This window comes from Vespa mandarinia, chromosome 8 (genome assembly GCF_050613455.1).
Source record: "Vespa mandarinia isolate Hongniang chromosome 8, ASM5061345v1, whole genome shotgun sequence".
Classification (NCBI taxonomy): domain Eukaryota; kingdom Metazoa; phylum Arthropoda; class Insecta; order Hymenoptera; family Vespidae; genus Vespa; species Vespa mandarinia.
In genome coordinates, this window is record NC_140817.1 from 1882501 (window position 1) to 1900000 (window position 17500).

The following is a 17500-nucleotide window of genomic DNA, read 5'->3' on the forward strand; positions in this document are numbered from 1 at the left end:
GCCTTTCGAACAAGTGTATATACAATTTTGTCACCGACTGTATGCATCTCTGTGTGTAGGTAGATGTACACATACCAACCTTTACAGCCCTACTTCTCTCTCTCTCTCTCTCTCGCTTACAGCCCTCGCATAGGTCTGTCATAGCGCCGATCGTTTGCACGGCGCACGTTACACGCGTGCCTTTTAATGACACGCCGTTGTTCAAAGCCAGAGAGAAGGTAACCGACCGGACGAAGGTAATCGAGACATCGAACGTGTAAAAGGAGCTCCTACCACTTAATAATGCCTCGATGAAGTATCCACCGAAAGAGAAATAGATGAAATTTAATTGATTATACTTGGCTCGCTCACGTACGTTTCATCGGTGTTTCAAGTTCCAAGTGAAGAAAAGAAATTTGTCCTTGATTATATAAAAATTAAAATCTTTGGAGTAAAATCTTGCATTTAGAGAAATAGAAGGAAGAAAAAATTAAAAAGAAAAAGAGAAAGAGAAAAAGAACATAAGAGATATAACAATCTTCAATTTCTTTATGCACATTTAATGTCGCTAACGATTAAATGATAATAGATTTTCCTTCGTTGATACATATATACATAATCGATAAATCGATAAATTCATATTTTATTTTATAAAATTTCATTTATATATATATATATATATATATATATATATATATATATATATGTAAAATTCATTGCGATAGAACGAGCTGATAGATTATTTAACAAACAAGAACGTACACCACTACGATTATATTATATTCTATCGAATTCGAATTATTTTTATTCGATTTCCAAAGATCAAACCTTCCTTTACTTTCGAACATTTCACTCTCTCTTTCTCTCTCTCTCTCTCTCTCTCTCTTTTATATTATATCACATTTTTTATTATATTCGATCGATTTAAATACCACGTTGAAATACCACGAGCATGGAATTGAGCGTCGACATTATCGGCAAGTTCGATCTCGTTTTTTCTTTCCTTCTTTCTTTTTTTTTCTTTTTTTTTCTTTTTCCTTAACGATCCACGATGATACCAATGTATACGTTTTCATTATGGCGGAAAAAAAGAGAGAGAGATAGAAAGAGAAAGAGAGAGAGAGAGAGAGATAAAATAAAGAGACAATGGTATTATTTCCTTCGAGCCCGGAAAAATATTGTAGAGCTAACACGAGATTTGAATTGAATTTTCGCGTGTTACAAATGCGATTACGTAACCCAACGAGCACAAATCTCACTTTCCCAGGTCGAATTCGTCGCTACTGACAAAATTTGGTCACTGTTCTATATATCAAACTACCCAAAAGAGAGATAGAGATAGATAAAGAGAGAGAGAGAGAGAGAGAGAATCGTAATCTCTTTTGCAAAAGAGTCAATAACAAAAGCTACCCTATTTCCACTCCTAACACACATCGCAGTTAGATAACTTTTGAGTTTCATCAGCCAGCGGCGATTTTAGTCAGCATTTCGCGAAACGTTTGTTGTGAACTTTTCGACCATTTTTGCCGGATCATAAAGGAGATATTATACTCATGATACTTTAAGAGATAGAAGGAAAAAGTTATGTTCCCAACGAGATTTGTAATTCTTTTTTTCTTTCCTTTTTTTATTTATTTATTTTTTTTTTTTTTGTGTTTTTTTTTTTTTTTTACTAATTCACAAAAGTCGTAGAACATAGTCAGTCATTATTTCGAAGGAAAGATTTTTAAGGTTGCAACGAGCAAAATATTATAACCAAGTAAATAACTGTCGTGGCACTGGGGTTACTTGCTAGAATGAAATTCTGCAAATTGTTGTATCGCGTGTTTGACGGTAATACGCTTCTATTTTTATTTTTCCATTCATGAATATTAGAATTTAAATTATTTATATAGAACGAGTCTTTTTCCTCCCATTTTATTTTTCTTCGTCTTCTCTTTTATTTTTTCTTCTGCCTTTTTTTTTTCCTTTTCTTTTTTTTTTTTTTTTTTTTTTGTTTTCGTCACTGAAAAGTAAAAGAAGAAACTTTCGAAGAATTATTTGCGAGAATGAGATCGTCGATATATCTATCGATTATCGATGGATCGATCGATTCGATATGAAAGTACCGGCCGACCAATAATCATGCATTACTACTTTCAGGCGAGGAGAGAGAGCTCCGACTCAGCGAGGCAAGTTTCAAACGAGCGGCTGCACTACTCCGGCGGGTTCCGGAATTTACTATAGCTGCTGCTTTACGCCAGGAGGAGGCCAATTCCGGAACTATCGTCGCCTTTTCACACGGGAACAATAGGTACATATAACGTGGTATATTTTAATATCTTCCTAGATTTAATATCAATAAATTAATTCGACCGAATTATCGTTTCGTAATCGTATTAATCTTTCTTTTCGTTATTATGATTTATGATTATTTCACTTTTTTCTTTTTTTTTTTTTTTTTTTTTTTTTTTTTTTCTTAATGAAAAGATCATTAAGCATAAAAGAAGAGAAAGATAAATCGTCAATAGTTGTTGATACGTGAGTGATTAAAAAGAAAGAAAAAAAAAAGAAAAAAAAAAAAAGGAGAAAAAAAACAGTTGACCCGAAAGTTCTGACCGGTGTTGGCACGCGAGAACGAGATGAACGACGTATTAGTCCAATAGTTTTGACCTGGTTGACAGAAATTGGACATATGTAGGTAAAACACGTGCAGTTATCACGTGGCAAATTAAAACGCTGCACTTGTAATGTCGTCGTAAATTACAACGCTTGAGATCACTTCACCATCGGAAACGTGACTGTTTATTCGATACAATTTGCATAAATGAATTCTAACGATTTTTAACAAGACTTAGGCACGATATACATATCTCTGTCTATTTCTTTTTCATTTATTCTTTTTTCTTTTTTTTCTTTTTTTTTTTTTTTTTTTTTTTTTTTTCTTTTGCTCTCATTTAAACGTCGAATTAATTTTCAATTTTTCATTTTGTCTTCTTTAACGTTGATGAGTCTAAGAAGAAAGACATTATTTAACGTCGGACGTCTTTTGTATGATTTTTGATTGAAAAGAAGAAATAAAGAAAAGAAAGAAGAAGAAAAAAAGAAAAAGAAAAAAAAAAGACGGAAAGAAAACAAAGAAATTCTTCTTTATAGATCGTTATCGTTATTCATAAAAAAAAAAAAAAAAAAAAAAAAAACAAAAAACAGATATTTGGAGCTGCAGAGCAGCGGGCGCAAGGACGAATTACGACTTCATTATGTATCACGCCGTGACGGGAGTGTCCACGTCGAGGCATTTCCTTTTCGACTGGCCGACGGCGCCTGGCACAGGGTTGCCCTGAGTATAAGCGGCTCGCAGGTCGAGCTACTCGTCGACTGTCACCCTCTTTACAGGCGATTACTCAGGCCAGGTCCACCAGACACTAATTTCACTCTACCGCAGCTCCAACTCTGGATTGGTCAGAGAAATGCCAGGCACTTTCTTTTCAAGGTAGTTTTAAAGTTTCGTTTTTTACGACGTTGTTGTTGTTGTTGTTGTTGTTTATTTTCTTTTTTTTCTTTTCTTTTTTTGTATGTACCTATACATAAATATACATAATATGTGACAATCGAATGGATCTTGTCAAATGTCTTGAAAAGACATTTAATTAAAGCTCGTATGATTATATTGTCATTATTCGACTGAGATCATTATTCTGAGGAAATTTTCGCAGGGTGCTTTGCAGGACGTCAAGCTGGTACCAGGACCCCATGGATATCTCTCGCAATGTCCTCAGCTCGATTCGTCCTGTCCAACCTGCGGACAATTTTCTATGCTCCAGAATACCGTCGAACAGCTCATACACAATCTCAACGAGTTAACGCATAGGGTTGGTAGAACTAGTTTCTTTTATTTTCTTTTCTTTTTTTTTTATATCTTTCCTTGATGAAATTCTTTTTCTTCTTCTTCTTCTTCTTCTTCTTCTTTCTTTTCTTCTTTTCCTTTTTATTAATTTCATTGTATCGCGCGCTATTATCGACCTCCTTCCTTTCAGCTAGCCGCTGCAGAGGGCAGAATAAACAAGGTCGAAGAGTGCGAGTGCCAAAAATCTTGCAGGGCAAATGGTACAGTTCACGAGGATGGTGCGACCTGGGAAAAAGGTTGCCAACAATGTTCTTGCGTTCATGGTGAAATCGAGTGTAGGCCTACACCCTGTGCTCCTGTCACCTGTAAAAATCCAGTCATTCCTCAGGAACAATGCTGCCCAATTTGTTTAAGTGAGTTAAAACGTCGACATTTTACATTTGCCAATTGAACATTTTCAATCATTAATTACGACTCATTTATTTATATATAAATATATATATATATATATATATATACATACATGTTCGACAGAACAATGTTATCTTCACGGTGTGATCTATGATCACGGCGTGAAGGTCTCACCGAAGCAGTGCGTCGAATGCGACTGCTACGACGGTAGCTTCACCTGTCAAAGGTTCGACACAGAAACAAGATGTCCACCACTGCCGTGTCCGCCCAGCGAACAAATCAGCGTTGCTGAGGAATGTTGCAAGTACTGCCCAGGTAGAAATGTTAATCTCAAAGAAAATATATAAAAGGAAAGAAAAAAAAAAAAAAAGAAAAAAAGAAAAAAAGAAAAATGAAAAAGAAAAAAAAATAAAAGGAAGAGAAAGGAATCACTCTTCTTTTACAGTAACTTTTCTTTCGGGGGGATAGGGGGGGGGGATAGGGGGGATAGGGGGGATAGGGGGGAGAAAAAAAGAAAACGAAAAAAGAAAATCACGTGTATTTGTATTTAATCGAATAGATAAGAGAAAAAGTAAATAAATAAATAACAAAATGAAACAAAAGACGAAAAGAAAAAAAAGAAAAACAAAAAAGAGAGCGACAAAAAAAATGACCAAAAGATAAAAAGAAAAAAAAAAAAAAAAAAAAAAGAAAACAAACAAAACGAAACAAAGGGAAAAGAAAGGAGCAAAAGCATTTTAGGAACATTGAAACTTTCCTGACTTTTTTTCCCCGCACGTCAATCATTAAAGCTCTAATCAAATCTCTAACCGCCTCTTCATCTGCCTGGCTAATCCAATTTAACCAGGGGTGGACTACTGCGCGAAGGGCCACAAGTGTCATGCTAACGCGTCCTGCCTGAATCTCCAGACGACCTACGCCTGCCACTGCGATATCGGTTTCCAGGGGGATGGTCATAACTGTCACGGTACCTAACGCTTATCTCTAACTTACTCGCATGTCAAATCGAACGGAAACGATGCGTCGAATAATCACATTAACCCCCATTTCTATATCGTTAACGATCATTAATTAACGGGAATAACATTCTTTTGCATGGCAATCTTCTCGATGATTAACATACCAATCTCTATTTCCTAATAATTGAAATTTCATGAATTCTAATCTGTCTGATCGAAACTCAACGTGAATGTCACGACGCGATAGACGGAAATCGAAGGGGTTAATGCCTTGGGCAGACACATCGATGAGTCCATCGTCTAGACTCGTTCAAAAAGTGAGCAACCTTGAGATTTAGAAGGTCTATAAGGAACAATCTTTGATCTATGCTCGTCGTTCCTTAATCTTCTACATAGACGTGGACGAGTGTAAGCAGCAAGGTGGATCGGAAGGTCATCATTGCAACGCCAATACCAGATGCGTCAACGTGATCGGCTCTTATACGTGCGAGTGTCTTCCTGGTTATCACAGAGTCGACAAGTTCAATTGCGCTGAGTTGGACGAGTGCGTTACGGGACATCACACGTGTGACGAGCACGCGACGTGCGTTAACACTGCCGGCAGTTACTACTGCGTTTGCAAGGACGGTTATGCCGGCGATGGGCACACGTGTAAACGTAAAGTATCCTTCCTTAAAACATTATTGATTCATCATTTTATTTCTTACATCGATCAGCAGACTACATTCTCATCTCCCTTCGTTCTTCTTCTTATCGTTATCTTATTTCTTCTTTCTTTCCTTATTCATCTTTCTTTTTTTTTTCCTTTTCCCTTTTCATTTTAGCTATTTGCAATCAGACTTGCCAAAATGGTGGAGAATGCGTAGCACCGGGTCGGTGTTCTTGCCGAAGGGGATACATCGGTAACAGCTGCGAACTCGACTTGGACGAATGCGCCAGCGATCTTCACAGATGTCATCAATCATCGAGTTGCTTCAATATGCCCGGTTGGTATTATTGTCGCTGTAAGTCCGGTTATAGAAGCGCCCTACACGACAGCACACAGGGCACTCAATGTCTCGACATCGACGAATGCAACGACCATACGATCGAGAGGAGGCACACGTGTCATCCCAGCGCAAAATGCGTCAACACCGAGGGTGGTTACGCGTGTGCCTGTCCAAGGGAGGATAACAACACGGACGAAGAATGTAGATTGAGTGAGTCGATTCTCTTAATCGATTCGAAACGAGTTCGATCGTATTTAAATTCATAAATGTCATTTAATCTTTCTCAGGTTGTTGGTTCGAGGATAGAGAAGTTGCAAACGGCGATACATTGGCACCAGCGGGGAATCCATGCAGACGTTGCACATGCAACGACGGCGTGATAACCTGCAGAGAACCAATATGCGATTGTAGCCTTCCTGGAAGTCGAAAGGACAAATGTTGTCCGCAGTGCGACCCTGCTGCGTCCTGCAGACATCAGGAACTTCATCATTTGGTCTTTAGAAGCGGGGAGCGTTGGATATACCAATGTCAAACTTGCGAGTGCCTGGTAATGAAAAAAAACGAGTGGAAAATAATTACTTCAATTAATCAATTAATTATTTCAATTATTTTTAATTATTTAATAGTATACAAATATATATATATATATATATATATATATATATATATATAATATGTTTATACCCGAAAACGATATTTGTGTCCAAGATATACATGTATCATCGATTTCAGTATGGCGAGATCGATTGTTGGCAAATGGAGTGTCCACCGGTGACCTGTTCGAATCCAATAACCGAGGACGGCGACTGTTGTCCTCGCTGTGAGGATGATCCTTGCGCTCGCGAAGTAACCTTGAACGGTACATCTCTGTCGGTTCTTAGTCATCCAAGGCCATGCAGTTACGCGGGCATAATACACGACAGTGGGAGCTCATGGCAGGACCCCCATGACAAATGCACCACGTGCGAGTGCAAGGTAAGAAGGAAGAGGAGGTGGAGGATCAGGATCAGGCACGATCGCGTCCTAGGAACGAAAGATTCGATCGTCGGTCCTTTTCCCCTGCGAGGGCCCTTGAACGGTGAAAGGCTAGGATATTGGGGGATGGCAGGGACGGGAGAGCTTGGGGGGAGGGAATTAATGACGAGGGAGGAGAAGATTTCTATTCGAGGACTCTCGGGAGATCTCCTCGCGACATCTTTCCCATATAAATGTCAATGAGCTTTTTTCAATTTACATACACTTATTTATCATACAAATTAATTCGATCGTCTCGGTGATCTATCTTTCTTCTTTATATACACACACATATATATATATATATATATATATATATATATGTATATACACATTATATGTATGTATATATGTACATATATATATATCTTTTTCTCTCTTTTTCTCATCATCTTACTTGATCCTTTTGCTCTCTCTCTCTCTCTCTCTCTGTCTCTCTCTCTCTCTATCTCTCTCTCTCTCTCTCTCTCTCTCTCTCTCTCTAGCTCTATCTCTCTCTTTCTCTTTCTCTCTCTCTCTCTCTCTCTCTCTCTCTCTCTCTCTCTCTCTGGTTTTCTCTCTTTTTCTTCTCTCTCTCTCTTTCTATCTCTATCTATCTCTGTCTCTTCTTTCAAATTCAAGAGCATCAAGGTCAGTAAACGAAAAAGTCATATCGCTTCGATTTAAACGTGGGTTCTTTCATCAGCCTAATTCAGTTACGCTCGTTATATAGTTATAAGCGACGTACGATAAGTTGCTATGCGCGGCAGGCATTCATTGCAAAATATATATGTAGTATTAACATGATATGCGTGGCGGATCGGTATGTTCGATTTATTGCATCTAAGCGATTGCAGCTTCTTCTTCTTTCTTTTTGTTTATTTATTTATTTTTTTTTTTTTTTTTTTTTTTTTTAAGAAAAAAAAATTAAAAAGAAAAGGATTGTCTCCCGTATGTAAGATATCGCTTTCTGTGTGCTGAAAAAAAAAGAGATCCAATTATTTGCAGCCGCTTCATTTATCGATTTTTACAAAGAGAGAATAACAATATTATCGTTGTTGTCATTATTAATTATTACTTTTATTAATTATTATTATTATTATTATTATTATTATTATTATTATTATTGTTACTATTGTTATTATTATATTTTTCTAAACTTCATCTCCGCCACGTATAGATAAAGTCTCTCTTAGCATACGAGTTTTAATTAATAAACTTATTTATCATTTTCTCGCTCTTTTCCATTCAATCTATCTTTATCTTTTTTCTATCTCTCTTTCTAAAAATCTTTCTAATATAATTATCTTCATTAGATAATCCTCGTATAACGCAAGAGATATACTGACTAATCTTCTAATCTCTTTCTCTCTCTCTCTCTCTCTCTCTCTCTCTCTCTCTCTCTTTCTCTCTCTATCTTTCTATCTTTTTTTACTTATTTTTTTTCTTTTTTTCTTGATCAGCCTTCGTTATGCCATTTTATATTTCTTTTTTTTTTTTTTCTTGCGATGTGTATAACGCGAGTCCGAGTTTGCAGAGCTATGCGCTGAAATCTTATTAATTTTTTTTAACGCCGAGAGGAGGGACCCAACGATATAAAAAAAAAAGAAAGGAAAAAAAATTAGTAAAATGTCGAAGATGATGAACAACGTTAATAATAATGAATAAAAAAAAAAAAGAAAAAAAAAAGAAAAGAGGAACAAAGAAATACGAAAAGATCTCTTCTCCCGGCGTCTGGGGCCCACTTTTTTCGTCGCGCTAGTACATACTTGTCATGCGATATCTTCTCGCCTGTATTATTACTATTATTATTATTATTATTATTATTATTATTATTATTATTATTATTATTATTATTATTATTATTATTATCATTATTATTATCATCATCATCATCATCATCATCATCATCATCATCATCATCATCATCATCATCATCATCATCATCATCGTCGTCATCGTCATCATCATTATCATTATTATTGTTATTATCATTATCATTATTATTATCATTCTTATCATTATCATTATTATTATTATTATTATTATTATTATTATTATTATTATTATTATTATTATTATTATTATTATTATTATTATTATTATTATAATTATTATTATTATTACTATACATCAGTAATTGTTTATCGCTGTAAAAATAATTATTTGCCGTAAAAATAGCGTCCGAATCGTAAAAAAAAGAAAAAAAAAAAAAAAAAAAAAAAAAAAACAGAAAAAGAAAAAGAAAGTATCCAAGGACGTAATTAATCCTTAAGCTGACCTGAGCTACTAGACGTCTTTTTTCTTTTTTTCTTTATTTCTTGTTTTTCTTTTTTTTTCTTTTTTTCTTTTTTTTTTTTTTTTTTTTTTTTTTTTTACGTTGCCTGCCTCGTCCACGTGACAATGTCCGTTCGTTCTTTCTACGCGAAATAAAAACGTACAATTAGATCTGGTAGGGACGTCGAGGGGAGAAGATATAAGGAAAAAAAAAAAAAGAAAAAAAGAAAAAGAAAAAGAAAAAAGAAGTAAAAGTCAAAGTATATGTAATAGAAAAAGAAAAAGGAAAAAAAAAGAATAAGATAAGACAAAGACGAACGAACACGGTCACGCGAGCGAAAAATCTCGATCGAAATGGACGTGATCGAGGTGTGTCAGTGTCCAAGGAAAAGCTGTCTTATTAACAAATTAACTTTGAAAGCTCGTTCGCTCGCTTCTTATTCGAGGCTTGGATCTTCTTTAAGCGTAATGGTCTTTTACGTACGGACGTGTGAAAATAGAAGGACAAGGAAAAGAGAAAGAAAAAAGAAAAAGAAAGAAGAAAATTAAGAAAAAGGATATAAGAAAGATAAAAATATTATTGTCAAGATTTTTCTTCGATTCTTGTTATTTTTCTTCTTCTTCTTCTTCTTCTTCTTCTTCTTCTTCTTCTTCTCTTTTCGTCGTTTACGTCTATCGTAATCGTCCATATACGCGCGAGATCGAGACAAGGATCTCACGATCGCGCGTGCTTCGGGATCGGCCCTGCATGGATCATCTTAGCGAAATTTTTCCTGCCTGAGTTATTAATCGAAAAAAATAAGGACCCGATCTTTCTCTAGCGATCGACCGTTTCAAGCATGACCTTGAACACTCGTGTCTCGATGGTACCCCCACCGCCGACCCCCCACCCCGCCCCACCGATTCTTGATATCGATCAAGAGAACAATTTAATCCAATAAATATTATAAAGGAAAATTAATCAATATATAAATGAATATAAATGAGTAATCATTTTGTTCGTAATCTCGAATAAAACGATTCATCATTGATCGATTAAGAGAAACAACTTCGGGAGGGGAGGGGGGTGCCTTCGACGATGAGCGAGATTATTGAAAGGAATCAAAAAAAAAGAAAAAAAAAAAAACACCCCTCAAAAAAAAACAAGAAAAAAAGCAAACGAAACAAAACAAGAAAAAAAAAAAAATAAGAAAAGTAAAGAAAGAATGTGTGACGCAAAAACTAATATCAAAATTTGTATGCCCGTAACATATCATGTAAATTAATCCCACCACCTTTGCCCGTGATGACTAACCTGATAGCCTAACGATGGGTATCCTTGCAGGTGCCGTACTGCGCCCAATTGGTGAGCAATAGCGCGTGTTGTGTGCATCGGTAATCACGTCACTTCTACCTCACCTATAATCTACCTGCCTATCTATATCTTCTGTCTCTTTTCTATCTATAAAAAAAAATTATATATATATATATATATATATATGTATATGCATATATACATATATCTAGATATATGTATGCATATGTATATGTATATACATATATTTCTCTTTGTTGGTTTTTTAACTCTATTAGTTAACTATCTATTGTCACGACCAAGCGAGCTCGAGTGCTTATTTTTAACTTAAAAACTTGCCTGCTTTATTAAATCGATTATTTTCTCGATCGATCGCTCGATTTGCCTTCTTTGCTCGTTCTCTAAACTTTATTTCATTCTGTTTTATTTTTTCTTTCTTTCTTTTTTCCTTTTTTTTTCTTTTCCCTCTTATATATATATATATATATATATATATATATATATATATATATATACTTTTGTTTTATATCTTTCTCGTCGTCCACTTTTACTTTTTACCTTCGTTATCTTCCAGCTAAATGAAATCTCTCTTTCTTTCTACATTCCCATAATCTCCTTACCTATCTCCCTACCTATCTCGTTCTCTTTAACTTTCTATCTTCTTCTATTTGCCTTGTCTTTCCCAAATCACAAAAAAAATTCGTAATAATAATTATCTTTAGAGGACTCTCGTCGATCGCCGCACGCTGATCACCAAAGCTTTCTTGTCTCGAGAGAGACTCGCGAGCACGCAGCATGATCGTTCGTCGCGTTCTCACGAGAGTGTTCTCGACCGTGACGTCATTACTCCATTTTACAATAATATTACTTAATATAACATATCCATTAACAAGATTATACCTACATACATACATGGATACATGTATATATATATGTATATATATATATATATATATATATATATGTGTGTGTGCGTATGTATGTATATATGTATGCGTATGTAACAACAATGCTTTATTTTCTCTACGATTAATTTCCACGAAGATTTTTTAATTCATAATAAAATCATTGAATTTCTCATTTATTCATTTATTTACATTTCGTTCGCGTTTAATTATTCATCGTTTTATATCATTTTTGAAAACAAAAGAAAGAAAAAAAGAAAAGAAAAAAAAAAAAGAGAAAAAAAAAAGAAAAGATTTTCAATTATATAGCTAAGATTTATCTTCGTTATCATCGATTATTTTTCTATATGATCGTAGATAGATCGATCGATCGATCGATCGGCCGAGAACGAAAATATTAATCTGTCTCTCGTGCAATGGCTAGAAATATCTGCACGTTTTCAAAATTTGCATGCAACCCCCACCCCACCTCACTCTGTCCCCCAAATATTCGTTCACTTCCACTTTCCATTTGAGATAACAAAAACAAAAGAAAGAAATAAATCCAAATGCAATCCTTACATTATCTGATAATAACTTTAACCAATTAAATATTTTTGAACCAATCCCTAATTAATTCCTATCCTCCACCGCCCCCCCCCCGTACGCACACTTCGACACATGTACTGTCTTGTTGGTATCAAGCGAACGATGGGTTTAATGGGGGTCTCCGTTCACGTTTCTTCCCGTATCTTTTTTGTATCTCGTTATGGTCGTTTGCAGCGCACGAAGAAGACGAAAACACGTAATATCTATATACAAAAATACAAACACAAGCACACATAATGCATCTTGAATGAGTTTTTTTCTCCTTTTTTTCTTATCTTTATTTGTTGGTTAGTTCTCTCTCTCTCTCTCTCTCTCTCTCTCTTTCCTTCTTACTTTCTCTATTTCTTTCTTTCTTCCTTTCTTTCTGTGTTGTTTCTTCTTTTTTCTTTTCTTTGTCTTTTCCTTTTTTTTTTCTTTTCTTTTTTCTTTACCGTTCTTTATCTTCCACTAGACTTTTGTTGTTACACTCGAGAGCCTCTCTTGCACCCTCCTCTGATTTGCATTCGAGATTCGATAGAAGCACCAAAAGTCTTTCTCTCTCTCTCTCTCTCTTTCTGTCTCTCTCTCTCTCTGTCTCTTTCTCTCTATATCTCTATCTTTCGTTCTCTCTCTATCTCTCTATCTCTCTATCTCTTTCTATCTATCTCTATCTCTGTCGATATTTGCTCGTCCGACGATCCTGGTGATTTTCACAATCGAAACGTTTTACAAATGCACGAATAATAATATCTTGAATATTTTTCTACTATTTTTATATCTTTATATATATATATTTTTTTTTTTATATTTATATATATATATATATATATATATATATATATATATATTTATCCTCTCGTTAGATATCACAAAATTGCCAGGAACGAATCCGAGCGTAGTGAGAACTTAGAGATCTGTCGTCGGGTCTCGAGAAACATATTATGGAAATTCATTGTTTTGTTTCCCTTTCCCCAACCCCCCTCGAATGTCAGCATGATTGTCATTACGATTATTGTAATTTGTGATCGTTTTGGAACGTGTCCTTTTGATTCACGATAATAATAATAATAATAATAATAATAATAATAATAATAATAAGAAAAGAGAAATAAAAAAAAAAAAAAGGAAAAAAAGACAAAACAAGAGAAAATAAAAAAAGAAAACGTAAAAGAGCAAAGAAACAAGATATTGGAGCGGCCATACGAGAGGACGTCACGAAAGGAAATAAAATGGACGACGGGATTGTTCGATTCATCGATCTTACCCTTACTCCACACGGCGGAACGAAGTGGTATAGTTTAGAGAAACAATGAATTAACATATTATGTTGAACGAGTACCTCCTCTCTTGTCCTTGAATGGCCGAAGTGTCTCCGATAGAATTGTTTGAAATTATTTTCGTGATGTTCGTGGTGACGTATTTTTTATTTTTTTCTTTATTTTTTTATTTTTTTATTTTTTTTCTTTGTTATTCGTCGCAAAAGTCGTACGTTTGGAGAAAAAAAAGAAAAGAAAACAGAAAGAAAGTTCAAAGGACTCTTCGGCTCGAAGGACGGAGATTGCTAAAGAAAAGAAAAAAAAAGACAGACAGACGCGCGCGCACGTACACACAGACACACACACACACACGCATTCACATACACACAAACACGTACACGTACAGAAAGAAAAAAGAAGCTACATGCAAGTGAAATACACATGGGGCACACACGGATACACAAGTGCACACACAAACACACACTCACACACACACACAAATCGGTGTAAATGGCTTCCTTCCGCCGTGGCTAACCCGAGAACGAACGAAACTCTCCGCAGGACGGGCAGTTATGCTGCAGCTACGATTACGGCTGCGCTGGCGATCTGGGCGACGAGCAACAGCAACGTGATACAATCGGTGCTCCTGAGTCTCTCGTACAGCCTCTATCGGACTCTACGAGGTGGTCGTTGGTCGAGGGTACACAGGAAGCAGCTGTACCAGCGGTCACCAGGTCCTATCATCAGTTCGAGTCGGTCTCATCGTCCTACTCCGCCTCCATCTACTCTTCATCGTCATCATCGACATCAGGAAATTCATCGGGGCCAGGTAGAAAGATTTACTTCGGCAGTTCCAGACAGCAGTTCGTCCAATCGCGAAACGATCGTCGAGCCAGAGTCCTCGATCATCAGCAACACCAACAACAACAGTCACAACAACAACAACAACAACAACAACAACAACAACAGTCACAGCAACAACGGGCAACAACGACGTCGTCTACGTCGACGACAAGGAGTCAACAGGGCTTCGGCGGAGAGACGACGTCGTCGACGGTGTCGGCATCGCGAGGTACGACCATGGCGTCGACGACGTCGCCGACGAAGAACGTCTCTATTAACAAGGACCGAAATAATCTCGTCGACGGTGTTAGAACGACTCGACATCGAACGGCATCGACCTTATCCTCCTCCTCATCCTCATCCTCCTTCTCTACCTCTTCTTCATCCTCAAGCTCGTACTCCAGCTCATCCACATCCTCAGTCTCTTCTTCCAGCAATTCGGCACCAACAGCAGCAGCAGCAGCAGCAGCAGCAGCAGCAGCAACAGCAACAGCAACAGCAACAGCAACGGCAGCATCCTCATCTGTCACGCTGCTCGTCCCATCCTCGTCAACGATCGACGATACCTCCTCGACGTTCGCCTCGAAAACGGCAACTTCGGAAACAAAGAAAACGTCCGAATCTATTTCATCTATTACTGCCACTGTTGCTACTACCGATATTGGTGCTGTTAAGGTTAATACCGGTGACGTTTCTTCTCGCGATCGTCGATCCTCCTCGTTATCGTCGGTTGGACGCCGTCGCAAGGACGACAAGGACGAGTCCTTTTTGGTACGCGGTAGCGCCACTTGAACGAGCCGTATCTCGAGGGAGCTAGAAAAGAGAGATATATAATCGTCGAGATGTTCGGTAAGGCATTCCACGGGACGTAAGGATTTCTTTGAAGGGAGGGGAAGATTGAGATCGTACCGAGGTTGCGTCAGCCTGATTAACGACGACGATCACGATTACACGTACACGAGAGAGAGAGAGAGAGAGAGAGAGAGAGAGAGAGAGAGAAAGAGAGAAATGGAGAAAAAGAGAGTGAGAGAGAGAGAGAGAGAGAGAGAGAAAGAGAAATCGAAGAAACCTACGAAATGTCCCTAAAGGACGTCGAGCAAGTGGCCAGGATAAAAACTCCAGGAGTCGAGAGGAGGCCTACGTGCTTCCCAAATTCGCAGTTTCCTTTTCTTCTTCTTTTTTTTCTATTTTTTTTCTCCTTTTATATATATATATATATATATATACATATATATATACATATATATATATATATATATATATATATACATATATATATACAGGATCGATTCGAGTTCGCTGGCTTTCTCCTTCCTTCTCTATTTCCTTCCAACCCCCTCGACCCCGAAGTCGATAAGAACAGCTGCTTTCCAACGATCGAACACGCGTTACGTGGATCGAGCAGGAGCTTTAGCCGAGCTTTTTCGATGAGCTTTCTATGAGCCTTCGATATGCTTTCGGAAGACTCGCTTATCACCGATCGATCGTCGTCCAATCGCCGATATGCGAGTCTTCGATCGTAATGTGTATATGTACCTATATATATGTATATATATATATATATATATATATATATATATATATAAAATGACGATGATCGTACGAGTGAGCTGTATAAAAAAAAAAAAAAAAAAAGAAAAAAAAACAGAAAAAAAAAGTAACACTTTCGTCTTATGTATTTCGGCGTATTTCGATCGAACAGGTAGCGCACAATATTTGGGCCTTATAAGAGTATAAAATTCAATGTTCCGCTGAACTACGACTCCTAGCGATTATGAAAGAAGATGAAAAAAAAAATAAATAAATAACAAGTATATATATATATACATACATACATACAAACATACATACATACATATTCACATACATATATACGTACATACATACATATATACGAACATACATACATATATACATACGTACATACGTACATACATACATACATACATACATACATACATACATTCATACATACATGCATACTTACGTACGTACCTACTTATGTACTTACGTATTTACACGATAATTCTTTCTCCTTTGAGAAAATTCGACAACGTGATTATATAAGCGATATATATATATATATATATATATATTCATATATGTATATGATATATTTGTGTATCGTAAGGAAATGATTGCCGCGATAAAAATAGGAAAAGTTCTAAAAGTATGACGGAAGAAGAAATTCCGAAATGAGCGTGTATTACGATTACATATTTATAGGTGCGTGAGATATATCGTATATTGCAAAAAAGAAAAAAAACTATATATATATAATATATTCTATATATATACATATATATATATATATGTGTATGTATATGTGTATATTCGACGGTATATAAAAAAAAAAAAAGAAAGAAAAAAAGCGAACGAGAGACGAAAATTATCAATCTTATTCGATATTGATATGTATTGATCTCTAATTATCATTCTCGATCATTGCCGGATCGAGGATTTCAAGATGGACGGTTATATACGGAGTATATAACTTCTATATGTTTATATGTATATATATATATATATACATATATATATATATATACACATAAAAAGGGATAGAGTATATATACTCTATTATATAAATAACGATGATGATTATATCATATCTCGCGACAATATATGTAAGTACATAAACTTACGAATATGAAATAGACAAGATGAAAGGAAAGGAGAAAGAAGAAGAAAAACAAAATGAGAAATATAGTATTGAATCTCGATAATCGTCTTAGCTCGCGTGCTTGCGATTACGATTATTTCATAGTTATAATACGCTTTCGAAAGAGAGAGAGAGAGACAGAGAGAAAGAGAGAAAAAGTAAATAATAAGATGATCAAAGCGACGAGGTGCCAGAAAGAAATAGAAGAGAGAGAAAGAAAGAGAAAGAGAGAGAGAGAGAGAGAGAGAAAATGAAAAAAAAAGAAAGAAAATGAAAAAAAAAAAGATAGAAAGAAAACAGATCGACGGTATTACTATATTCCATAAATGTATGGAATTTCGTTAATGCGATCGAAGAATTAGTATATGATTGTAAGTACATACATATGTATATGTATAATAACAAAGCATGAAAGCTTTTGCTCGATCCCACTCGGCTCAAAAATGGGCGAACGGACGACACGGCGAAGCGAAAAGTCGAAACCTTTTTCTTTCCGTTTCTTTTCTTTTTATTTCCCACTTTTTCTCTTTTTGTATTTT

At 35.9% G+C, this 17500-nt stretch overlaps 1 protein-coding gene across 5 annotated transcripts in view; it reads left to right on the forward strand.

Annotated features, from left to right (window-relative positions):
* The window catches only part of LOC118451281 (protein kinase C-binding protein NELL1), a 77199-nt gene extending 61747 nt beyond the window's left edge, over window positions 1-15452 (forward strand). For 2 of the 5 annotated variants that reach the window (XM_085658773.1, XM_035887671.2), the window contains exons 3-14: window positions 2122-2272; window positions 3169-3451; window positions 3675-3830; window positions 3996-4218; window positions 4340-4531; window positions 5064-5183; window positions 5572-5832; window positions 6000-6374; window positions 6452-6711; window positions 6897-7139; window positions 10759-10779; window positions 14018-15452. In XM_085658773.1, coding sequence (XP_085514899.1) covers window positions 2122-2272; window positions 3169-3451; window positions 3675-3830; window positions 3996-4218; window positions 4340-4531; window positions 5064-5183; window positions 5572-5832; window positions 6000-6374; window positions 6452-6711; window positions 6897-7139; window positions 10759-10779; window positions 14018-15091 — 3359 coding nt within the window. In that variant the 3' untranslated portion in view covers window positions 15092-15452. Of the gene's footprint in view, window positions 1-2121; window positions 2273-3168; window positions 3452-3674; window positions 3831-3995; window positions 4219-4339; window positions 4532-5063; window positions 5184-5571; window positions 5833-5999; window positions 6375-6451; window positions 6712-6896; window positions 7140-10758; window positions 10809-14017 lie in introns of all 5 variants that reach the window. The other 3 variants (XM_035887669.2, XM_035887672.2, XM_085658772.1) reach the window with 3 other exon arrangements.
* The last annotated feature ends 2048 nt before the right edge of the window (window positions 15453-17500 follow it).